The sequence below is a fragment of the Epinephelus lanceolatus genome, chromosome 9, assembly GCF_041903045.1.
Source record: "Epinephelus lanceolatus isolate andai-2023 chromosome 9, ASM4190304v1, whole genome shotgun sequence".
In the NCBI taxonomy this organism is placed as follows: domain Eukaryota; kingdom Metazoa; phylum Chordata; class Actinopteri; order Perciformes; family Serranidae; genus Epinephelus; species Epinephelus lanceolatus.
Window position 1 is genome coordinate 7,079,697 of NC_135742.1, and position 26,065 is coordinate 7,105,761.

At 39.6% G+C, this 26,065-nt stretch overlaps 2 protein-coding genes across 6 annotated transcripts in view; one reads left to right on the plus strand and one right to left on the minus strand.

Annotated features, from left to right (window-relative positions):
* The window catches only part of rnf215 (ring finger protein 215), a 54,555-nt gene extending 42,985 nt beyond the window's left edge, over positions 1 to 11,570 (plus strand). For all 3 annotated transcript variants that reach the window (XM_033618712.2, XM_033618713.2, XM_033618711.2), the window contains 4 exons: positions 831 to 947; positions 2,644 to 2,787; positions 3,037 to 3,139; positions 8,091 to 11,570. In XM_033618712.2, the coding sequence (XP_033474603.1) occupies positions 831 to 947; positions 2,644 to 2,787; positions 3,037 to 3,139; positions 8,091 to 8,113 (387 nt within the window). In that variant the 3' untranslated portion in view covers positions 8,114 to 11,570. The remainder of the gene's footprint in view (positions 1 to 830; positions 948 to 2,643; positions 2,788 to 3,036; positions 3,140 to 8,090) is intronic.
* On the minus strand, positions 10,614 to 24,045 carry ascc2 (activating signal cointegrator 1 complex subunit 2). 3 transcript variants are annotated; one of them, XM_033618708.2, is made up of 19 exons: positions 23,927 to 24,045; positions 21,454 to 21,560; positions 21,179 to 21,337; positions 20,842 to 21,015; positions 20,523 to 20,652; positions 20,311 to 20,378; positions 19,688 to 19,801; positions 18,199 to 18,311; positions 18,038 to 18,112; positions 17,834 to 17,938; positions 17,676 to 17,744; positions 17,483 to 17,557; positions 16,494 to 16,725; positions 14,996 to 15,192; positions 13,818 to 13,937; positions 12,694 to 12,918; positions 12,446 to 12,533; positions 12,167 to 12,258; positions 10,614 to 11,789 (listed from the first exon to the last, which is right to left on the minus strand). In XM_033618708.2, exons 2-19 carry the CDS (start codon positions 21,535 to 21,537, stop codon positions 11,618 to 11,620), a joined length of 2,292 nt encoding a protein of 763 aa, XP_033474599.2. In that variant the 5' UTR covers positions 21,538 to 21,560; positions 23,927 to 24,045; the 3' UTR covers positions 10,614 to 11,617. The 3 variants fall into 3 exon arrangements, with proteins under 3 accessions (XP_033474599.2, XP_033474600.2, XP_078026617.1); XM_033618709.2 differs by having other exon boundaries at positions 21,454 to 21,555; positions 23,927 to 24,036; XM_078170491.1 differs by having other exon boundaries at positions 21,454 to 21,573; positions 23,927 to 24,011.
* Positions 24,046 to 26,065: the final 2,020 nt, after the last annotated feature.

Consider the following 26,065-nt stretch of genomic DNA (forward strand, 5'->3'; position numbering starts at 1 on the left):
CCGTCTGGGTCCACAGACTCCTGCAAACCCGGCAACTCCACGGTGAATTTCACCGGCTCATACAGCTCTGGGAGAGCCCAGACCTCTACCCAAATCCCGATCTGCAATTGGCTGCTGCTTCGGCAGCGGCGCTGCTCATTTGCATAAAGTTCAGCTTCTCTCAACTTCTACTTGACGCTCTGATCACTGGCATCGCGCCGCTCTCTGCAGCTGACGCCCCTGACGCCCTTCGTAGCAAGCGTACATTGCTTTTGGTGTGAATGCACAGTTACCTGGAGAAGTTTCAGCTGGCTGCAATCTGCAGTCCCCACCACTAGATGTCACTAAAACCCCCTAAGTCGTACACCCTGGCCCTTTAAGGACCTTCATAAAGGTCTGTTTATAGGTCTAAAAGTTTTGTAGAGTCTTTTGAGGCTCATCCAGAGAGACCTGTGTGAAATCTAATGAACTCCACCAAGAGTCAGCGTTGGTTTGGTCTGTCTGGACTTTTTCTCAAAATAATCCTTTAGCTATAACCTTTCAAAACATTAACTATTATTATTCTAATTCTACTTGCAATTTTATTTTGATTAATGTAGTAATAAAATAAGCTTTGAGAATCCTATTACAAAAACCAAGATATAAATCACATTACAAAAATACAATTTCCAGTGCAGATATAGTTTCTGGTTCATAATCAGCAGCTTATTTGCATTTTCTCGCCCTCTCTATTTCTCAGAAACATATTCAGAGTCATGTTGTGCCACAGGCTGATAAACAGAGTGTTATTTAAATGAACTTTAAAGGAGCCAGATGATAAATTAATGTTGCTCTTCTCTGTGTATCTGCAGAAATACCTGCAGCAGCTGTGGGACACTGTTCTCCTGGTGGCTCTGATCCTCAGCACCGGCGTCATCGTTCAGGCTCGCTGGCAGTACCAGGACCACCAGCTGAATGATGACTTGGAGGTAAACTCTGCCCGTACTGCTGATATTATCACAGGTCACACTGTGGTTTTCCAAGCAGTTTCACACTTGACAAACTTATCTTAAGATATTCTGTGCTTCAGATTTTTGTCCTGTTGGCCAATACATAGGACGATAAACAATAGTGGAAAGTAACAAAGTACATTTACTCGAGCACTGAACATCAGTACAGTTTTGTCCACTTCTTTTTGGTTTGATTTACAGACCTTTAAAAACATTTGGATTAAAATATCACACTAACAAAAGACTAGTATATTACTTTTTTTTTTCTTTTAAATCAATTATATAAATTATTATTATAACAAACACAAATTTAATTTTAGGTAGCCTTTTTCCATCCACTAGAAATATTTTTGCTGCACAGAAAAGGAAAAAAAAGTAAAACAAAAAACAATCCTGAATTGAGATCAATAGACTGAAAACTTTTATCTTATTAGATAAAACAGATGTTGACAAAGTTTTCCTTTGGGGACATTATTTGCAGTTGAAAAGAGGTAATAAATTGCAGTATATTGTAATATATTTTAGCGCAATACTCAGCATATCACAACAAGTTTAAAATCGCCATATTTGTTGCACATTTTAATTTATTTTAACATTATTTATATGTTATGAAACTTTTTCTACAACTTGTATCATGGAAATCTGGAACACACATACTCCATGAAATGAATATATATTTAATAAACCTGAATTTAATAAAAATACATATCATTTTGACTTGAGTGTTTACATTTTCTGCAATAGTTTTGGGGTAAATATTGTACTTTGAGTAACCTTGCAGATTCAGATTGGGTAAAAAAATAAAAACATAAAACAACTAACATATTGTATTGTATAGTATTAGTGTATGTTAAGATAAGTCTGTGCTCCTTGGGGGAAATTTAAAAGCCACCCTGCAGTATATAAATTATTTGAAAAGAGCCCCACCTTCACTAGCGGCAACTTATTATTATCCGATAATATAATATACATAATTCTGTTACTTTTGGGACTTTAAGTGTGTTGTGATGGTAAAACTTCTGCAGTAAAATTTTGAATGCATGGCTTTTACACTTCTACAGAGTATTCTTACAATGTAGTGTTGCTGCCTGAGTTAACTTACAGCTGTTTTATCATAAATATGTTTTATTGGCCAAAATAATTATATTTTGCTGTTCTTGTTTTGGTAAAATTATATTTAATACCTACATTTGTGCACACAAATTATTATACATTATATAAATGCACTGTAAAAAACTAATACACTATACACAAAAATATGAAATAAAAATACACTATTTTTTTAATGCAAAATTCTATTTACTCGAGGCACAGCGCAACAGTGCTACATATACAGTTACCTGAAGTGTTAGCTTGCAGATATTTTCTGTTAACACACTTGTTTTCTCATAGATTAACATATTTGAACTATGCATATCATGAGTTTGTTGTGATCTAAAGAGTGATTAAAGAAGCTCAGACACAGACATAAATGTTTATTTTACACCATAAGTCAAGGTTTCCATATGTACTTAAAAGTATTCGTGCTTTGTGATACACTGTTGTTTCAGTGTTCAAACAGCAGTTAAGTTGTACAATGTGGACACACAGTGTCTTGTGTCCTTGTACAAAGGATGTGTTTTGTCCTTGTTTAGGTAACATGTGGTGTGATGTCCTGCTGTGTTGTCTTCTTCAGCTCTTTCCTAAACAGGATGTCCTGAAGAGAATGTCGTCCTTGAAGACCAAAACATATCGTCAGCCCAAGCCATGGTGTGACCCGTCCCAGTCGGGGGAAACAGACAACTGTGCCGTCTGTCTAGAGCCATTCAACAACAACCAGGTCAGCCAGCACTCCTACGTACACACACTGATATAGACTTAGCTGCGTTGTCTCTGTGGCTGAACTCATCCAGGCAAGTGGAGAAGTGGGTTTATAATGTGAAAAATACTCTTCATACACCTTTGTATTCTGCCACTGGTTTGGCTTTTAGGGTTATAAAAATGTTGAGCCATACAGGCTATGTGCAGGACATGTGATTCTGCAGTGAGATGATATAAACTGTTGGTGTGTCATGTGTTGTGGTCTCAGTGTTTGCGGGTGCTGCCGTGTCTCCATGAGTACCACAGAGATTGTGTGGACCCCTGGCTGCTGCTGCATCACACCTGTCCGCTGTGCAAACGCAGCATCCTCGGTGAGTTCAGTTACACAACACCATCTGTAGATGCTTGTCTGATGCAGGTTTTTAAAGAGTAAATGAACACCAGACTGACAGACAATCAGTTTTAACATAAATGTACTCTTTTTCACCTGTAACCACACCCAGTGGTGATGTCACAGTGTCCAGAAGTACATCTGTACATCACTGCAACAAGGCAAAACATGAAACATACTATACTATGACTTTTTTCCATCATTTTGGACGACATACTATACTATGACTTTTTTTCGTAGTTTTGGACGACATGCTATACTATGACTTTTTTTCATCATTTTGGACGACATACTATACTATGACTGTTTTTTTTTTCATGATTTTGGACAACATGCTATACTATGACTGTTTTTTCTTCATGATTTTGGACGACATACTATACTATGACTTTTTTTTTTTCATCATTTTGGACGACATACTATACTATGACTTTTTTTCATAATTTTGGACGACATACTATACTATGACTTTTTTTTTTCATCATTTTGGACGACATACTATACTATGACTTTTTTTCATAATGTTGGACGACATACTATACTATGACTTTTTTTTCATCATTTTGGACGACATACTATACTATGACTTTTTTCATATTTTTGGACGACATACTATACTATGACTGTTTTTTCATGGTTTTTCACGACATGCTATACTATGACTTTTTTTTCATGATTTTGGACGACATACTATACTATGACTTTTTTTCATGATTTTCAACGACATAATTTTGGACGACATGCTATACTATGACTTTTTTTCATGGTTTTCCACCACATACTATACTATGACTTTTTCCATCATTTTGGACGACATACTATACAATGACTTTTTTTCATGGTTTTTCACGACATACTATGCTATGACTTTTTTTCATGGTTTTCCACCACATACTATACTATGACTTTTTCCATCATTTTGGACGACATACTATACAATGACTTTTTTTCATGGTTTTTCACGACATACTATGCTATGACTTTTTTTCCATCATTTTGGACGACATGCATGACTTTTCCATGGTTTTGGACGACATACTATACTATGACTTTTTTTCCATCATTTTGGACGACATACTATACTATGACTTTTTTTTCACGTTTTTGGACGACATACTATACTGTGACGTTTTTTTATGGTTTTCGACGACATACTATGACTTTTTTTCATGATTTTTGACGACAAGCTATACTATGACATTTTTTCATGTCGATTTAGGACGACATACTATACTATGACTTTTTTTCATGATTTTCAACGACATAATTTTGGACTACATGCTATACTATGACTTTTTTTCATAGTTTTGGACGACATCATTTTGGATGACATACTATACTATGACTTTTTTTCATGATTTTCAACGACATAATTTTGGACGACATGCTATACTATGACTTTTTTTCATGGTTTTCCACCACATACTATACTATGACTTTTTCCATCATTTTGGACGACATACTATACAATGACTTTTTTTCATGGTTTTTCACGACATACTATGCTATGACTTTTTTTCCATCATTTTGGACGACATGCATGACTTTTCCATGGTTTTGGACGACATACTATACTATGACTTTTTTTCCATCATTTTGGACGACATACTATACTATGACTTTTTTTTCACGTTTTTGGACGACATACTATACTGTGACGTTTTTTTATGGTTTTCGACGACATACTATGACTTTTTTTCATGATTTTTGACGACAAGCTATACTATGACATTTTTTCATGTCGATTTAGGACGACATACTATACTATGACTTTTTTTCATGTGTTATGCCCTTGGTCTATGGACCGTAGACATAACATGATGTGTGACTCCCTACTCTTCCCACTCCCAAGAAAGGCCAGTTACACACAGTTTTTATACAACAAAGAAGCAGTTTATTTTGTATATGGATGTGCGCAGTGCCCAAAACAACATACAAAAAAATACTAATGGTCCCTAAACTTACCTAGCAATAAAGGAAAATGAAACAAAAGACACATTTCTAACCTAAATTTCTACCTTTCAACAACAGGAGAAAAAAATATGGCGATGCCAAATAAAAGGGCTTCTCACTCCTACAAATACTTCTTTTAGTGCTCCTATATACAGTGCTCTACAAAATAACAGAAAAAATCTACTAACAATCCTGAACATAAAGCTGCTAAACAAAACTCTACTCACCCACTCAACATCAATCAAATATCTTTTCTGCTGAACCAAGCTATCCAAATACACGCACTAATTTGCCGGAATCAAAATCTTTTGCCTGCAGGTATTTGCAAGCATAAGCACAAATACAATCCAAGTACTGGCTTTGTTGATGGTGGAAAGGTGAAAGGAGGGAAGGGCTTCTGGCAGCTGAAGGTTTAAAACCCCCCTGTTTCACAGTGGGCCAATCCGGTGTCAGCAATCTTCTTGTGCCAGCCCAATCAGCACTCACCACCTGCCTTGCAACACCCAATTACACTGCAACACATGCATACATTCTGAGAGGAGGACAGAGAACATCTTACAGATTACTGCAGATCAATACAAGGACTTCCACACCAAAAATAATGACCTGGGTGATAACACATGGTTTCTGACGACATACTATGACTTTTCATGATTTTGGACGACATACTATACTATGACTTTTTTTCATGATTTTGGACTACATGCTATACTATGATGTTTTTTCATGATTGTTGACAACATAGTGTAGTATGACAATGATACTACACCATGACATTTTATTACATTTTTGAAAGGCATACTATGACATTATTTTATTGCATAATGTATTATGAGTTATTACACTTTTATATGACACACTAAAACTTAAAGATAAATCGTTAACTCTTTGTTTCTCTAAAACACTTGTGATTTGAGTTGTTTCAGCTCTATATCAAATAGGGCTGCCACTAACAATTATTTTCATTGTCGACTAATCTGTCGATTATTTCTTCGATTAGTCAACTAATCATTTCATTGAAAAATACAGTACAGGCCAAAAGTTTGGACACACCTTCTCATTCAATGCGTTTTCTTTATTTTCATGACTATTTACATTGTAGATTCTCACTGAAGGCATCAAAACTATGAATGAACACATGTGGAGTTATGTACTTAACAAAAAAAGGTGAAATAACTGAAAACATGTTTTATATTCTAGTTTCTTCAAAATAGCCACCCTTTGCTCTGATTACTGCTTTGCACACTCTTGGCATTCTCTCCATGAGCTTCAAGAGGTAGTCACCTGAAATGGTTTCCACTTCACAGGTGTGCCTTATCAGGGTTAATTAGTGGAATTTCTTGCTTTATCAATGGGGTTGGGACCATCAGTTGTGTTGTGCAGAAGTCAGGTTAATACACAGCCGACAGCCCTATTGGACAACTGTTAAAATTCATATTATGGCAAGAACCAATCAGCTAACTAAAGAAAAACGAGTGGCCATCATTACTTTAAGAAATGAAGGTCAGTCAGTCCGGAAAATTGCAAAAACTTTAAATGTGTCCCCAAGTGGAGTCGCAAAAACCATCAAGCGCTACAACGAAACTGGCACACATGAGGACCGACCCAGGAAAGGAAGACCAAGAGTCACCTCTGCTTCTGAGGATAAGTTCATCCGAGTCACCAGCCTCAGAAATGGCAAGTTAACAGCAGCTCAGATCAGAGACCAGATGAATGCCACACAGAGTTCTAGCAGCAGACCCATCTCTAGAACAACTGTTAAGAGGAGACTGCGCCAATCAGGCCTTCATGGTCAAATAGCTGCTAGGAAACCACTGCTAAGGAGAGGCAACAAGCAGAAGAGATTTGTTTGGGCCAAGAAACACAAGGAATGGACATTAGACCAGTGGAAATCTGTGCTTTGGTCTGATGAGTCCAAATTTGAGATCTTTGGTTCCAACCGCCGTGTCTTTGTGAGACGCAGAAAAGGTGAACGGATGGATTCCACATGCCTGGTTCCCACTGTGAAGCATGGAGGAGGAGGTGTGATGGTGTGGGGGTGTTTTGCTGGTGACACTGTTGGGGATTTATTCAAAATTGAAGGCACACTGAACCAGCATGGCTACCACAGCATCCTGCAGCGACATGCCATCCCATCCGGTTTGCGTTTAGTTGGACAATCATTTATTTTTCAACAGGACAATGACCCCAAACACACCTCCAGGCTGTGTAAGGGCTATTTGACCAAGAAGGAGAGTGATGGAGTGCTGCGGCAGATGACCTGGCCTCCACAGTCACCGGACCTGAACCCAATCGAGATGGTTTGGGGTGAGCTGGACCGCAGAGTGAAGGCAAAGGGGCCAACAAGTGCTAAACACCTCTGGGAACTCCTTCAAGACTGTTGGAAAACCATTTCAGGTGACTACCTCTTGAAGCTCATGGAGAGAATGCCAAGAGTGTGCAAAGCAGTAATCAGAGCAAAGGGTGGCTATTTTGAAGAAACTAGAATATAAAACATGTTTTCAGTTATTTCACCTTTTTTTGTTAAGTACATAACTCCACGTGTTCATTCATAGTTTTGATGCCTTCAGTGAGAATCTACAATGTAAATAGTCATGAAAATAAAGAAAACGCATTGAATGAGAAGGTGTGTCCAAACTTTTGGCCTGTACTGTATGTTAAAATGTTGAAAAATGTTGGTCTGTCTCGCCCAAACCCCAAAATTACGTCATCTAATGTCTTGTTTCGTACTCACGCCAAAGGGTTTTAGTTCATTGTCACGGGAGAGTGTGTAAAGCTGCCAATATCTGAATGTAAGAAGCTGCAGTAAGAGTATTTTGGGGTACTTTTATAGTACTTTTATATGAAAAATGACTCAAACCGATTAGTCGACTACTAAAATAGTCACCGATTATTTTAATAGTCGATTAGTCATCGATTAGTCAACTAATCATGGCAGCCCTAATATCAAAATGCCTTTCTTCTTCAACCCTCTCCAGGCAGCGTCTGCAAAGACAGTTAACGGTCGCCTCGCCTCCACAGACACAGCAGCAGCAGCTCTGGGAATAAAGTCTTGTCTCTTCCTCGGTGACACTCTAGTAGCCGTTTTTTTTACTGACCTCGCCGCTTCCTCCTTCCAGCAATGGATTGTGGGAGCAAATATAAACTCATCACAGCAGCTGGCCAGCCGTCTGGACTGTGGAGCAGTCAGATTTTGACATCTGACCTTTGGGTGGGTGCAACAAGTCTCACAGAGATACAGTGGTAATGTAAACACAATACTATGAAGTACTGTACTGGTACTGTTGTGTGTAAACAGTACTTCTTCCTGGGATCATGTTACTGTACAATTGTGGAAATATTTGTATGTGTAATCTACAGCAGTGAAGATGTGACTCATGAGGGTGTTTGTGCTCAACGTGACTCTTAATACACACACCTTCTGCTCCGTTTCTGTAAACAGCTGAGCAACAAGACATCTGGCTTTCAATGAGTAAACACTGATAATCTCAGCGAGTACTCGTGGGTCTGTTGTTCCTGCATGGACGTTCAATGCTTTATGGATTTACGCAGGAAGAAACTGATCGACTGGCTGGTATCAAAGTTAACTTTAGGGCCAAATGATGTCAATAACCAACTTATCAAGTGAGAGTTTAAACGTAGTGTCCAAACTCATACTTTGGTATTAAATGTTAGTTGTTAAGGTTTTGTAGTTGTAGTCCCGAAGTAACCAGGTGGTAGCAGACGTGGAAAGTGTTTGCACTTGTCCTTAACATGCCTTATGACTTAACTACAGAGTGAAAGAAACCACAAACACACCTCTTAAATTCTACTTACGTTGTGTACGTTACAGTAGCTGATTTAGTTACACTGTTATAAACTATTAGTGATAGAGATGTTAAACAGGTAGGTAGGTAGGTAGGTAAACATATTGTAGAGTTCGTGGCCACTGTTGAGTTGGATTTTCACTCTTCTTTGATTATATTATTTATCTGCTTTTCTCTTTTAAGAAGGTCTGTGTGAAGAAGTTAGAAACAAAGAACTGGTCCAACAGAAGGTCATCTCATACATCATGTAAAAAACGAGTCCTCTCACTGACGTACAGCTGCACAGGTAATAACGTAGTTCATTACAATTTTGTATTAAACCACTTGGCTCTATGGCAGGGATAATTGTGTAAAGAAAAGCACCTGCCTAATTTCAGTGCTTATTTTTCATTTTACGGAATAGTTCAGCATTTTGAGAAATGTGCTTATTCACTTTCTTGTTAAGAATTTGATGCCTGTTCAGTAAGTATGAAGCTACAGTCAGCAGCCGACGAGCACAGCTTAACTTAAAGACTGGAAACAGGGAAACAGTTTGAAAACTCAAGCTGCCAACCAGCACCTCTAAAGCTTATTAATTTGCCATTTCTCTTTGTTTAATCTGTAATACAGAAATCAAAGTGTAAAATTGACCAGTTGTGGTTTTAAGAGTGATGCGTTATTTCTTTGTCAGGAACAGCAGCTTCTCTCCGCTGGTTGGCAACCTTCATCTACAACTGGTCCTTTACACTTAAGATTAAACAAACGAGATACAGCACGTTAATTAGTGGCTTAAGAGGTAACCTTTGGACATAGCCAGGCTAGCTGGTTCCCCATTTCCAGTCTTTATGCTAAGCTTAAGATAAACTTCACCCACAAAATGGTAATTTGTTTACCAATTACTCACCACGTTACCTTGAATTCATGAGGAAAACATTCCTCTTGCATGCCTCCACAGTGAACGAAGAATCCAAAAACTGAAAATTCTTGATTAATCGGAGTAAAGGGGAGTCGCATTTAACAACAACAAAACGACATCAAAACATTTGTTTACAAACTCTCACACAACTAATGCAGTATAATCCAAGTCTCAATTGTCTTCCAAAACACATGCATTTTTGCTAAACGCGTGTGTTTGGGAAGTGCTTAACATAGGCCTGCATAAATGAGACCTGGATTATACAGCACGAGTTGTGTGACAGTTTAATAAATGTTTTGATCTAGGTTTGTTGGTAAATGTGGTTGCCTTACTTCAAGAATTTTCTCCGTTTTTGGATTCTTCGTTCATCATGAAGGCATCCAAGAAAAAATGTTTTCTTTACAAATTCAACAGGGGACAGAATGAGTAACTGATTTACAGCACAGATCTGAGGGTTGAAGTATTCCTTAACTGGTTGCAGCTTCATACTTTATGTACAGACATCAGAGGAATCGATCTTCTCACTTTACTTTAATCAAGAAAGAAAGATCGCATGTTTCTCTAAATATCGCACCATTCCTTTGGATACAATTTAAAATATTAAAATTCTAAATTAGTTTGAAATTGGAGGCCAAAAACTGTTCTAGCAGAGTAAAACAGTTCACTTACCAAATAACTGATCATACTGTCAGCCCTAACTGTGCAGCCGTACTCTGAGGCATCTCCAGTGTCTCAAACACCCTCTACTGTGAAAGGAAAAAGCAGTGATGACTCAAACTCAAAAAAAGATGTCAAAAACATAGAATTATAGTATTTATTTTATGTTTCTTTTTTGTAATGTCAACTTCAAAAAGCAATTAAATGTGCTTTTTTTGTTACAAAATGCTCTGATAGATCTGTTCTCTTCATAGAAAATCGTCTGTGCATGGCAACATGTCGGAGGTTTCCCCACAGTTAGTGTGAGAGAGGTGAGGCGCCTCTGTACAGCACGTGCTTCCAAACACAACAGCATCATTACGAGTTGAGTTCTTTTTCTAGAAACTTCTTTTGTTTTTACGAAGGCTGGACAAAAGTGGTGTGAACTGGGTGGATGACATTGCATGCATGCACTTGAACGCTACATGCAACAAGCTTTAACACAAGCTTCTCGTAGACGATGAGTACAAGGAGCAACACAGTGTGCCACTGATGTCCAGACTTGATCACCAGGTCAGTAATTGTTCTTCCAGCTACAGAAGAAACCACAGTTTCTCCAAAACCCTGGATGTCACTTCCTTTTATTCCTATGTTGTCTATTTGATGATGATGATAATGTCAAAGAAACTTCATTCAATCATTTTGAATCTTATTAATAAACTGATTTGTTACTTGGCAAAAATAAATGTCTTATTCTTTGTCCTCGGTCTCTGGCTCACACTCAGGACTTTGGTTTTATAATGAGCTATAAAAGAAAACTATTTGGGCCAAAGGGCTGAACGTCCTTTAGGCTCAAACACTAAAAGAAGATGTTCAGTTTCGAACATGTCAACAAGCTGCTTGGCAACTTCTGATAAGTCGTTAAACTAATACAACTTTCAACCAACTGAAAACCTTCCGTAGCTTTTCCTTCAAGCAAAGACGGCGACTTCGGGGCTGAGGTGTGATCATGGGGACAAATCTGGGCACAAAGTTTAACCCAGAACGACACCTGTCACAAGTCCCAGTTTTTCTCTCCCTCCACTGACGCACACCTCAGCTACCTTCCTGCCATCCGTCCCTCCTACCATCAGTCTGTTTTGGTTCGAGCAGCAGGCCGTCACGCCGGTCAGGAGGGGATCATGCCTTTGTTCCTCTTGCGATCAGCCATGGTGCGGCGGTTGTGGTTTGCCCCTCGGCTCTTGTTGGCCTCCTTCTTGCGTCGGTCCAGGTATGTCTCCAGGGTTTGTCCTTGGCCTTTGGGTTGGCCCACCACGTTACTGGAACGCTCTGGTCGGAAACTGGAAGAGAGGGATGAAGGGAAAAGAAGAGATGTGGATGGAGCCATCAGCTGAAGTTACACCAGAACTTACGTTTGAGACAGAGGAATTAAATGTGTTTCCATCCAAGGTAAAGGAGTAAAGCTTTTACTATTTTTCAATTTAGCTTATCATTTTGATAGTCAATGTTATGAACGTAAATTTGTCTCGAAGGGTTTACAATCTGAATGTCTTACACCCGTTATACCTAAAACCTCTGTTCAGATAAGGGAGAATAACCTTTACTGAGAGGGAAGAAAAGGAGGAAGGAAGTCTACATTTTTTTCATGAAGAAACTTAATGGATGGAAAACCATCTGGACACAATAAGAGTGTCCAAAGTGAATACTGACTTCTTACCCTTTCCTTTGTTGCATGGCAGCTCTCCTGGCCTCAGCCCTCTCTCTCAGCAGAGCCGGGTCCTGCACAAACTGGTCCCTGTTCACATTGTTCTGAAATAAAATGGATTCACGTGTTAAAACACACGAAAAAGAAAGCAAACAACATAAACATGCAGATACAGTGACCACACAATTGTAGCTTAAGTGTTTCATTGCAAACTTAACTGAGCTTTAAAACGGGTCAAAAAGAATTCTTCTCTGTAAAGTCTGATCTGCTGTTTTGGAATGATTTCAGTACCTGAAGTGTGTCTTCCTCCTCATCTTCATCCTCCTCCTCCAATTCTGGTTTGTTTCCTTTTCTCAGTACCTGTGGGACTGTGAAAGGTCTGCAGGGAAACAGAGACACAAAGTGAAAATGCAAAGAAAAAAAAAAAAAGTACTCTGAATACTTTGCATCCACAAAACGAACATATTCCAGATTTAGAAAACGTTCTGTCAAAGTTAAAATGTCCTTATGTTGACCTCATCGTTATCAAACTGATTTACCTTCTGTTCAGTAAACTGTCTCCATCCAGGTCATTCGCTCCCACTTGGCTCATGTCGTAGGTGTCATCGTACTCGTCGTCGTAGTCGTCCAGGCCGTAGGCTTCTGCACTCTCACCAGGTTCAATGACGACCTCGTCCACCACCGTCTCGTAGGCCTGATAACGAGCTTTCTGCTCTGTTATGTGCCGCTTGTCGTTCAGCATCTCTCGAGTGCTCTCACCTTTCCTACGGGAGTAGGAAAACACAACAAGATTGTACTCAACATCGGGCAGTCTCACCTATTCTTCTCTTCTTTTAATACAAATATGTATATATATAATATATGTATAATATATGCAGGATTTCGTGGGCGCACAATAAAAATGCCAGTATATAAAAGACTTCTGATTTCTTCTTAGCTGAGACAGCTGCAGATGATATGATGGCGAGGAAATTGAATATAAGTTGAGAGATGTATTACATTGTTTTGAGGTTGTTTGCCAATTTCATCCATTATGTATTATTTTTGCTACACTGCATTCTTTATGATGTCGATCAAAGGCACATTTATAATGTTGATTTAAAATTATTGGAGTGATTAATTTCATCATTCTTCTAATTTACATTAATCTCCATGTTAATGATTATAATTTTATCCTGAGAAGCACTTCATAAAGTCAGTTTCAACATGAGCGCAAGATAGAATCATTGATCATCCTTCTGATGTTTAATAATAATAATAATAATGATTGAGATTTTACTGCGATGAGGGTGAATTAGAGGTACGGACACTACAGTTATCCTCAGCTGCTCTGGCAGCGTTGGGGAACCTCTGTGATCAGACAGTCGGTGAAAGTACACTTTCTTTCCCGTATTTCTCATTGACCACTCTAATGAGTGGATATGCTAACGTATGTTTAAGGCTTTTTCTACATCTATTTATGGTGAACTGTGGGTGTGGAAATTATGCTTTTGGCATGTATGCCCAGCACTACAATGATCAAGATTTATGAAACAGAATCAGGCGACACATCTTTATAAATCTGAAGATAAGAATGCGTATACCGTACACAGTTTTAGTCGTGAATCTGCACAGTTTTAAGCATCTGGCCACATGACTTTTTAATCCTCCTGAATGCTCTTACCTCCTGCCCTTCCAGATGCGGGACATGTCCACCTGGTCCCTGCGGAAGATGTCAAACTCATCATCATCAAACACGTTGGATCTGGTGTGCAGAACATCTGGAAGCTTCTCCTTCACTGGCCTAAAGGGACAGAAGAAGAAGAGCAGGGGTCAAATACATCCACTCCGTCCACCACAAATGATCTGCACAACAAAACTTGTCTAAAAAAAAAATAAATAAAAAAAACACTTCTGAGTTTCGAGTAACCAAGTAAGTAATTTATCAAGCAAATACGCCAAAGATTCATCGATTTTAGGCTCTAATTTTAGAGTTATGCTCATTTTTTCTACTTTATATGAATATTAAATGACTACCTTTGAGTTTTGGATTCTTGATTGTACAAAACGAGCTATTAAAATCTCATTAGATTCTGGGATCTATTTTTTAACACTGAATTTACTATTTCTTGGACTTTTGGAAATTTCGGTTTATTTCAACCTGTCTCCTATCGTCTTAAATTTGTTTCAAGTGACTAGTGACATAAAAATAATAGTTAGCATGTTAGCCGTTAGCCTAGATACAGCCGGGGCGCATAGTAGTGTCAGACCTGTTAAAACGTAAGTGAACGGGCAACTTTCAAGTGCAAAGTTAGTCCACTAAACAGGCCGCGCTTTGGAAAGCAGAGCTAGATGGTAAACAAACATGGCAGCACACCGGTAACACGTTTACATGTCATTTTCTATATGTTCTCTGACATTTATCGTAACGATATGAGGCGGTCTTTGTGGAAAAAAAGCTTGTTTAGTGGACTAACTGTGCACTTGAAGGTTGCCCGTTCACTTACGTTTTAACAGGTCTGACGCTACTATGCGCCCCGGCTGTATCTAGGCTAACGGCTAACATGCTAACTATTATTTTTATGTCACTAGTCACTTGAAACAAATTTAGGACAATAGGAGACAGGTTGAAATAAACCGAAATTTCCCTTTAACAATAATTCATCAGTAGTTTAAATCGATAAAGGAAACTGTCATTAGTCGCAGCCCTTTGGGAGACACTGCAGATTATGAATGTTGTGATGATCATATTTCATATTCAACCTAGACTTAGTACTGATACACTGTGCCTTGCATTACAGTGTGATGTCATATGAATGTTAACAGAATGCTATCAGCATTAAACCCAGTTGGTGGTGTCACCTTGGCATGGCTCGGTCCAGTTTGTCCAGGTTGGGGGCCAGGCGGTCCTCCAGGATGTTGTTGATGACCAGCTCAGAGTTGTAGCCGTACTCCTGCAGGCAGGCCAGCAGGAAGCCTTCACCCAGATCAGGCAGCAGGTCCCTGATACACGACAGCAGAGATTCCAGCTCTGCCTCGCTCACAGGACACACCGCACCCTGAGGACAAACAGACAACAGAGTGCACTGTCAGAGTCAGGCTGGGTCGTCTCTACGTCAATTTTTACCTGTGAAATCCACAGTTTTATCACACAGCTGATAAGTATAGCTCTTTATCTCTGCGTTGTAATGCACTGAAACCCCAATATAACATGTTTTCTTCCAACTTTTGTGTGTTTTGTGCTTTACAAAAAGCACGTTGAGCACCTCCTTTGAGTTTTAAAAATGCTACACAATAAACTAAGTGTTTCCAAGTGTTTATTACTTGAGTCATTTTTTTTTCTCCCTCTCCCTTGCATTTTTTTGCAGCTTTGCTCAGTTTTACTGGATCTTCATCATTACCATTTGTTATAGTACAGTAGTATGACATAAAATATTGTTTAAAAGAGTGGTATGAAATAAAAGATGTCCTAAACAAAGTAATGGTATAGATTGCCATTAAAAAAGTCATAGTATAGGACATCATTTCTCAAAGTGCAGCCCTCGGGCCAATGACAGCCCTCAGAAACTTCTGCTGCGGCTCTTTGAATGTGACATGAAATGATCTGTATACACTTTCACTTTCGATAGCTGACCTTTAATACACTCCTCAGCTACTGCGTCAAACTGCGTCCCTCTAACAAGCATCTGTCAGGTTAATAAGGATGACTTGTAGGAAGCTGCTGGCTGCATGGCTACAAGAGGCACCTCGCGAGTGTAGGGGGAATTATGTCCTGTCATTTTTGCCAGTGCTGTTTGCTAAAGTTAGTGATTTCTATGGACAACTCAGCAATGGTTAAGTGACACGGAAAAGATATTTTGTTTTTAATGCATGCACTTTTCCTGGGTGTGCATCATTTACATGCTTGCTCCCCTAAGTTGTCACTCACTCATCTTGCATCTCTTCTGCAACTATTTTGATAATTAAAAAAAAGGTTTTAGCTATTTTTAATGAAAAAAAATCCAAACACTTTCCAGTTATAGCTTCTCTCTCTTCTTTTATATGATAGCAAAATAAATATTTTTGGGTTTTGGACTGCTGGTTGTAAAAAACATGCAATTTAAAAATGTTAACTTTGGGCTGTGGGAGATTATAAAGGGCATTTCTCACTATTTTCTGACACTTAATAGACAAAACTAATAAGAAAATAAGGACAAAAGATGAGAAAATCGTTGTAAGTTGCAGCCCTAGATTTTACCTTAACGTACCTTGTTAAGCAAACAAGCATATAACATTGTCTTTGAAAATGAATATGATGTCTACAGGACACTGAGCTGTCATAGGAACATATTAGATTTGCTGTAATAATTACAGAACTCACATTGTTTCCTTTCCGGGGAACATCCAACATGGCCTCTGCTCCTCTCAGGCTCTCTCCTCCCCGTTCTTCTTGCTCTCGAGCCTCCTGAAAAGTAAATCCAGCTGAGGAGGCGCCAGCAGCAGCACCGCCCGCTGCTCCCTCATGTTGAATCTGGCTGTGTGGTTTCCGTCGCCCAACAAAGTCCCAGGCACTCTCCACCCCCTGCAGCAGGTAGGACGTCCTGGTCTCATCACTGAGGGGAACAAGCCGTTAAGGTAATGACAACAACTAATACTGCAGACATTATTATCTGCTACTACTAATAGTGAAGTCTGGTTTTGGGACTCTTTCATCTCGGATGCCTCTCCACTACAGCTGGCTGCTGACTTGATCCGGGCTGCAACTAATGACTGAATTTATTAATCTGATCATTTCCTGTATGAATCTTTAAATCATCACATTATTATCATAACATCAGGAAAAAAAGCAGTATGCAATACTCTACAGCCCAAAATGAGGTTATGAATTTTCTTATTTGTCCAACTAATAGTCTCAAACCTAAAGATATTCAATTTTAGTCAACAAAGACTGAGATGAGTGTCAAATTCTCACATTTCAGAAACTGGACGCATCACGTTTTGTATTTTTGCTTGACAAATATTAAATTATTCAACTTGTTGCAGTTCTAGACTCAATTTGTTATCATCACACTAAATATATTGTACTGTACTAGCACAATTACACTTTTAAGACATTTCCTTGTAACTTCAAGTCTTAAAATTAAACGTCTATAGACCTTTAAGTTAATTATGGTCAAAGTTAAAGCTCTAGAAAAATACTTAAATATACATATTTACATTTGGAAACACATTTCCAAACTTTATTGTACATCTTTGCCTTGAATTTGACTTTTATTTGCTGAGCTTGGTTAAAACAAACACCAGATATGTTTAGCTGGCACTGTATGCAGAATGTTTATAGCCATTAAAAAACAAAGCTGATAAGGATACATGACAGGGAGGGCCTGTTGTAGGAGGCTGATGTCATCTGCGATGGGGAACTGCTCATCATAGTCTGACAAGAACCTGGAAGGACAAGGAAACAAAATGACAAACCCCTTCATACACTCTGTCATCTTACTTAAAATAAGTGAAATACACCCCTTATAGGAGCCTCAGAGCTGATCTTAACCAGTAATATTACCTTTTCTCAGGTAAAATAGATGTGAAATGTTGTAGGAGCTCCTCTGCAAACGTTTGTATGTTTTCTCCCCTGCAAGGCAACAAAATCCAGCAGAATTAATGAGTGTATGTTTAATGCTAATTCTGCTGAGATGCACGTTGAGCGTTTGGACGTCTCACCCCTCCAGGATCGGCTGTAGGCAGGTGTGATGCAGCAGCAGATGAACCATCTCCACTATCTTACGACAGGAGTGGGACAACCTCTTCCACAAGTCCTCCTGAAGACTAACAGAGAAATTTAGGAGATTGTTTACTATCATTACTGTCTCAATATTCTCTCATAGCACTTGCATTTTTGAAATATTAAATGCAGCAGAAACTCACCCTTTATCATCAAAGTTTCTCTTCCTCACTGCCTTCTCGAGGTCAGGCACAGCGGTCTCATAAAACGAGGTCAGTCTGCCAGGAGAGAAAACAAAATGATCACCAGAAGCTTCAGCAAAGGTTTTTGCGGCAATACTGCCGGCTGTACTTCATCTGTGTACCTGCTGAGGAAGCCGTGGGAGTGAAAGCTGGAGCAGGCGGCAGGGAAAATGTCCAGGAAGGCATGGATGGTGGTGGTCGAGTCACACAGGTACAGAATAAGATCTGAAAGATCCTAAGAAAAGAAATCAAAACACAGATCCTATCAGTGACATGAGGCAGTCAGCGTGTAGTATCCCTCACCAGACCTTTCTCAAGAAAAGAAAGGTCTGGCTGGGCCGACTCTCACTTTAAGACTGGAGAAAAAAACGCCCCGGCTGCTTGTATTTCTTTCAACCAATCACAATCATTCTGGGCGGTGCCACAGCAACGGTACGCTTGCAAAAATATTGCCGGGGGAAACAGGTTTTGGTGTAACACACCCACAAAAATATCGCCTACAGGACGCGAACCATGGCAGAAAAATGGCTACATCCCCGCAAGATCAAACACCGCAAAAGTTAGTAAAGGACGTGTTGAAAACTGCTACACAACTGGAGGTGGTACGGCGGAACTTCATCGGGTGGTTCGTTCCGCCCAATGAGAGGCTGATCTATGCAGCGAACTTCCGCCCACTCAGACTAGTCAGTGTGTATCCAATCAGCCACAATTTAAAGTCTCATTCCAGTCAAAATTTTTTGACATGAAACACTGGCTGCTTGTTACCAACTCTTCCTGGCACTTTTAGTAAACCAAATACCAAAAGAAGAGTTCAGTTTTCACAAACTCCAGTCAAAAAGTCATGTTAAAATGTCTTTTCTTTGTTCAGCCAATTCAATTTACTTTAATCTAATACAACGAAAAGCATAAAATCTGACATTTCAGAAACTGAAACCAAATGTTTTACATTTTTGCCTGAAAAATGACTTAATAGTTGCGGATTAATCATTAAACTAATTGTTCTACACTCTACACTCAATCTGTTACAGTCAACACTAAATATACTGCAGTAATACTGTTTTATTTTTTCATTAACACTTAAAGAAATTTCTGTGTAACTGTAAAAAAAGTAATTCACTGCTGGAAAGATGGTCTTTTCTTAAAACCGAGCCACCTATGCAGTAGAAAGACACAAATACTTTAATTGGAGCCATGTGACCAGAAAAAAAAACAGAGGAAAAGGCCTGTTGCATTTCAGTTTTTGGCAGACATATAGATGAGGAAAAGTTGTGTTAGGGAAGTGCATATCTATTTTGTAACACTGGGTGGTACATTTTTTTAATTTGGTGGTAAAATGACTACGAAAAGTTGAGTATCCCACAGTACTCCCAATCAGCTTAGTTCCTCGGGAAAGCCTGATTTATTGATTGAGGCTTAAAGCAGAAAGTTATCCTCTACATTTCACTTCTTTTGCAGAGAAGATGTTTCCAGGCCAGAACAGCCTGCTAAATACTGTCTGATGTTTACATTTGAGCACGGGCTTGTGCCAACACTAACACACAAGATATTATTATTATTGTACATTAGTTCATGACATGCAGTGATAAAAGGAGATGTGTGTGTTTGTCTGACCTGCTGGCTCATGGTCATGGCAGTGGGCTGTTTGTGTGCGTTTAGCTTCATGGGCTCCATGGCGGTGGCTCCCTCACAGTGGAGGCCACACTTATCCAGGATGGTGTCGAACACCTGAGGGTGACAGAGAATAAATGAATGACAGGAGGAAAATAACCTACAACCTCACATATATTATTATTTTTGTGTTCCATGTCTTAAGCTTTTTGGTAAACCTAAATGTGGTGACTTGAAACAAAACAAAATGTCTAAAGAAGCCACTGAGGGGCGAACTTGTTCCAGGCACATGTTCTGGGCTAGAATAAACCAATGTCACACCAAATGGCAATCAAATTATTCTCAAAATAATATACCCATTCTCACCGTAACACAGAAGGGTTGACAGCACTGTCCATATGTAATCATTATTCCACTCAGCAAATTCACTCTTCCACGCACTTCACACATGACTGCTCCCCCCTGTGTTCAGTTTTATAACTGCATGTGTAAATTTATATTTACCTTGTGTTTAGATGAGGATAAAATTAACGAACAAAAACTACATTATGGCTCCAGCACTAAATAAACCCAGTCTCACAATTTCCACATAAATATACAGTTGCATGTTTAAAATCAGAGCTCACCTGTAACACAGTGGGCACCGTCTCGTCCAGGTCGCCGTAGTAAGACGGCTGCTGGGTGAAGATGTTCTCTGAGAAAGTACACCAACATGAAGTCAACCAAGAGAATCATATGGCAAAATGGATAAAAACTACCAGTCTGCACTACACAGCTTAATCAAAATATTTCTTAACACGCAATAATGCTTAAAAAGGATTCTTATGATTTAGCTCACCTATCATCTTGTGCAGCAGCTGGCTGTTGCCCTTTCCAAAGAGCACACACAAATCCAGGATTTTGGGAATGTCAAACAGGAAGTTCTCATAGATAATTTCTCCAAACACAGCCGGGGTGAGGAAGTTCTCCTGTGGAAGAGACACACAAAGCACACACAAGGATACAGGTTACACAGTCAAGGGTTTGTACTGGGAGTGGCAGTGACATGACTGTGTTTGATGTGCTGTCTTAACAGTTGACTAAAACTATAACAGGTATTACTAGGGATTAGCAGATCATCTCGCTCTGTGGAGTTCATATTTGGGAGCTGCTCCTACCTTGGACTCTTTATGTGTGGCCATCCTGAGGAAGGTCAAGAAGACCGCCTTGTGGACAGAACGCTGCATGTCGGCTACTGCCGGGGAGGAGGGCAGGGTGGCGAGGTCAAGGCCGCGAGGAGCCTGATGCAGGTATGAATCTAGACATCTCTGCAGAGACTCATCAAACACCACCTGGTGGAGGAGACAGACAAAAGCAGAGGAGGGAGGAAGGGAGAGTGATTTTACAAGTGGGAAAGAAAAAATACTCTACGTTACGACACTAAGTCTACAGTCTTGTTCTAGCTGCTATACCTTTGTGGCTCAGAGAGATGTTAACATGTTAATGGTCCCTCACCTGACACCAGAACTTGTCATGGGGCAGTGCGAGCAGCCACTCCAGGTCCTCTGTTATGAATTTGGCATGTTCCAAAAACTCCTCCACCTCAGCAGGAGAGCTGTCTTCTGGTGGGGATTTGTAAGGCACAAAACAGCGCTCCTCCTTCCTGGCTGGGTGCTAGTGTGGAACAGAAAGCACAGGGTTTGACTCTGATAAAACTCCAGGTTATTCCTGGAGCACCACAGACTGCTGTTTGAGTGTATGTCTGTGTGAAATGAGGTGAAATGACTCACCAGTGCAGGCAGTGTGTGCTCTTTTCCAAGTGGGCCTGGCTCAGTCACCTGCTGCTCATCCAGTGGCACTCGGGCACAGGCCATGACTTCTCCCTCTCTAGACTTCTCTACCAAATCACACCAACACAAATAAATTAGACATCCATTCTGCTTCTTTATATTAGTAAATTTAGTGTAGTGTAGGAGTTTTAAAAATATAAATTTTTTTTTAATAATTTACAGTTTTAAAGTGATGAAGTGTTGTACCTGTTCAATCACAGAACACGACAAGCTTTGGAAACACTAACCCTTTTATAAAGTAGTGCAATTTGATTTTCTAATATGGTACTTATTTTCATAGACTCACAATATGAACAAATACAAGATAGATATAGCCAAGACAATACATAAACCAGCTTTTGTAATCACCATCTACATAAGCAGTAGGGTAAGAAGTATTCAGATCCTTCATTTAAGTAAATGTATTAATACCACACTGAGAATATACTCTAATACAAGTCCTGCCTTCAAAACTTTATTGAGAATGCAGTAAAATGTTCCCTGTCTGTGTTTCACAGTTATATGTTTTTGGATTGGATCTACTGCAGCAGACATTTAAGCCTGTGCTACTTTCAACTCCTTCATATATTGTTGGATAGTTGGGTACTAGTGTGCCAGACGTGAGAGGACGCTGGCGTTGCTTGTTCACCGCTTCACAAACTGAATTAATTTTGTAAAATATATCCAGAATTCAGCTGCTCATCTTCTCACTCACTCCCACACCCGTGACCACATTCCCCCATCCTTCATAAGCTCCACTGGCTCCCTGTCCCCCAGCGTATCCACTTCAAACTCCACATAATCGCCTATATACTGTAGCCCTCCACACACACATGCCTCCACTGGCACACTCCCTCCTGCACTCTTGGGTCTGCTGATGTCCTGCCCTTTTTTGCACCAGTGAGAGTATTTGCTCAGAAATACTGTTATGTTCGATTTTTTCTACCAGTCCTCACATTAATTCAAGTGATTTTGAGGAGATTAAAAAATATCGAGATACATATCATATATCGAGATATAGCTTAAAAATATTGTGATATAAAGTTCAGGACATATTGCCCAGACCTAGAACCAGGTGGCTTGAGATAAACTGTCTTTACATTTATGCATTTTCCAACTGATCCAAGAGGGATTTTACAGAGCTAATTCACCTCCTTACTTATGTGAGCTCTTACGCATCCACACACCTGTCAGAGCTTTGAGGTCATCCAGTCAGATGTTGCTGGATGTCCCTAGATCCAGACTAAAAAATACAGAGGTGACCGAGCTTTTTCTGTGGCTGCTCCTAATCTTTGGAATAGTTTACCCATGCAGATTAGAACTGCTCAGACCGCTGAATCTTTTAAGATTTTACTAAAGACGTACCTTTTTTCTTTGGCTTTTAATGTGAGCTGATATTTGACATCTTGACTCCACATATTGTTTTTGTTTGTTTGCCCTGTGTTTCTGTATTTTGTTAGTTTCTTTTATTCTTGTGAAGCACTTTGGTCAACTCTGGTTGTTTTTAAATGTGCTATATAAATAAATTTGACCTTGACCATGACCTATAACACATAAAGGGAACCCTTAAATCTTCAATTTATCACAAACATTCACAATCAACACAACTTGAGATAGACGGTTTTCACTGAACAGGGAAGGATGAAAGTCTGTAATCTGAAAAGTAACTAAAGCTGTCAGACAAATGTAGTGCAGCAAAAAGTACAATTTACCTCTGAGGTGCAGTGGAGTGGAAGTATAAAGTAGCATACAATGTAAATATTCAAGTACAGTACCTTGAATTTGTATTTAAGTACAGTACTTGTGTAAATGTACATGTTGGACAGTGTTAGAAAACCTATTTATGGGGCTGTCCATCCAAATATTGGAAATATTTAACAGCAGTAACCTCCACAGTCACATTTGAGTACATAAACTGCAACTCAACATCTGTAGAGACGATGCTCATCCTTTAAATTAATATATCCTCCTTAGCTGTATCGAAACAGCTGAAGCAAAAGGAGCCCTTGTTAGCTAGCTAGCTAACAGCAGCAGTTTATACGCCACAAACAGCCACTGTTGTTGTTTAGTCATGTTGTCGTTACCTCGCTGGTTAAATCAACGTTAGTCACCACTGCTAGCTATTGAAAAGTACCGTAGCCACCTGTTAATCACTAGCTACCGTCACACAGCACCAGGCTATCTGCGTATATCGTGGCGATGTATTTAATTAGCTGACTTCTGACTGTAAAGCAACAAAGTCCGGTTAAGTAACTTGCTAGCTATCTGCTAACGTTATTCAACTACCAAGTTGAGCCGAAGTGACAGCACGTCAATGAATGGAGAGAAGCTAATGCTAATGTAACGTGGCTAACCAGCCGGTCACTTTATAACCGTCCTCCCGTCACTTCGTATGAAATAACTGTGAAGGAAATAAGTTAATAAATCTGCCCACCTGCTTATGTGGTTGTCTGCTACTCGTTCAAGCCATCTCATCACATTCGTCACAGCTTTCAAGAGTTTCAGTTTCCAAACGTTTTATCATATGTGATGGCACCGGAAGTGACGTTGATTTGTTGTTGTTGTTCTAGACTGTCTTTATCGCCCCCTGGTGGGCGCCAGAGCGCAGCGCCACTATGGATCAGGGTCATGTCTCTAGATAACTCGTTTATTGACCATATACAGTGGTGGAAAAAAGTTTTCGGACACCCCATTCATTTGTGAAATATTGCATTAAGAATCACTCTTAGGTCTTCAAGTGCAATTTCTTTTAGTACAGTCACAGCCAAAATACTAAATAAATCCTAAAAAAGCCATTAAAAACTTAAAATTGATTGGTTCCATAAAAATACATAAGAAATTTTGAGTATTGGGTCATTTTGGTACCAGTGATGAAGGTCGTTCTTTTTATTAAAAGACACAATTTTTGTTGCCGAGCTTCGTGTCTACATAAAGCCAGCACATTTGAAAGTTCTTCAGACACAAAAATGGCTAAAACAAGGAACCTAACGCAGGAAACACGCCTGAAGATAAAGATTCTCAGCCAGGAAGGGTACAGCTGCCGCCAGATAGCCAGGAAGTGCAGATGCAGTCCTTCAGCCGTTGGATACACTCTGCAGAAATACAGACGAACCAACAGCTTGGAAGACAAACCAAGATCTGGGCGTCCAAGGGTTTCTCCAGCAAGAAATGACCGCATCCTGATCCGCATGTGCAGGCAAAACCGCCGAATGACATCACAGGAGCTTCAGCAGCAGTGGTCAAACCAAACTGGTGTCCAGTGTTCCACCCGCACTGTACGTGGCTGACTTTTAGATCATGGCTTAAGGTCCTACAAGGCTATCAAGAAGCCCCTGATCAATGAGAGACAGAGGTTAGCCCGGCGTCGTTGGGCCCAGGCACACAAGAACTGGACAGCCAGGAATTGGAAGAAGATTTTGTGGTCAGATGAGTCCAGTTTCCAGCTTTATCTTCCTCCTACTAATGTGAGGGTACGCAGAAGGCCAGGCGAAGCATTATCACCAGCATGTACAGTACCTACTGTCAAGCATGGTGGAGGCAGTATCATGGTTTGGGGATGCATGAGTGCTGCTGGTGTTGGTCATCTCACTGTCTGTGATGGCACATTGAACTCTACCAAGTATTGTACCATTCTCGAAACCCACACGCTCCCTTCTGCGCGTGCACTGTTCCGTCGAGGTAAAAACTGGATGTTTCAACAAGATAATGCCCCTTGCCACACATCCAAGGCCAGTAGAACTTGGCTGCAGGAGCACAGTATCCAGGTCTTAGAGTGGCCAGCTCAATCCCCGGACATGAGCCCCATTGAAACTCTGTGGTGGATTATCAAAAGGTCTGTTTCAAAGCATAAACCAAAGAATTTAGAAGAATTAAAAGCAGTAATTCAAGAAGAATGGGACAAGATTACCCCTCAACAGTGTGAAAGGCTCGTGGGGAACATGCCAGCCAGGATTAGAGCTCTACTACATGCCAATGGCAGGACTACTAAATATTAATTTGATGATGTGATGGTTTATTTATTTTTTGTTCAGTTTTGAACACATTCTCTGTTATTTGTTGACTTTGATACCGACAATGTTGAGAACTGACATATTGAAACTGTCAAGAATTTAGTTTTGTTAGTTTTTCTTGTAAACAATAAACAAAAAAATATAATTTGTATTTGTTTGTATCTGTCTAATGCAGCCACACCTTTTGAAACATAAAAAAGATTTTTCCACAAATATTTCATGATAATATTTGAGATTGTGAAAAATTTTAAGGGTGTCCGAAAACTTTTTTCCACCACTGTATGAGCTGGTAAATCATAAAAAGGAATCTTATAGCATTCATCCATTTCTTGCAACTCATCCAGATAGTGTTTTGTATTGGTGGAAAGTAATTCAGTAGTATGTACCCCAGGAGAGAAGCACATCTACTGTTTAAACACAGTTGAAGCTGAAGGGGCTCTCAGTTGACTAATCTGCTAACTTCAGTGGGTCAGAACATGAATTTAGAATATTATACCTGTGTATTAACTGAAACTTTGCTTTAAAGAGGGCCGACAGGCAGAGCGGTCCATTTACACTAACAC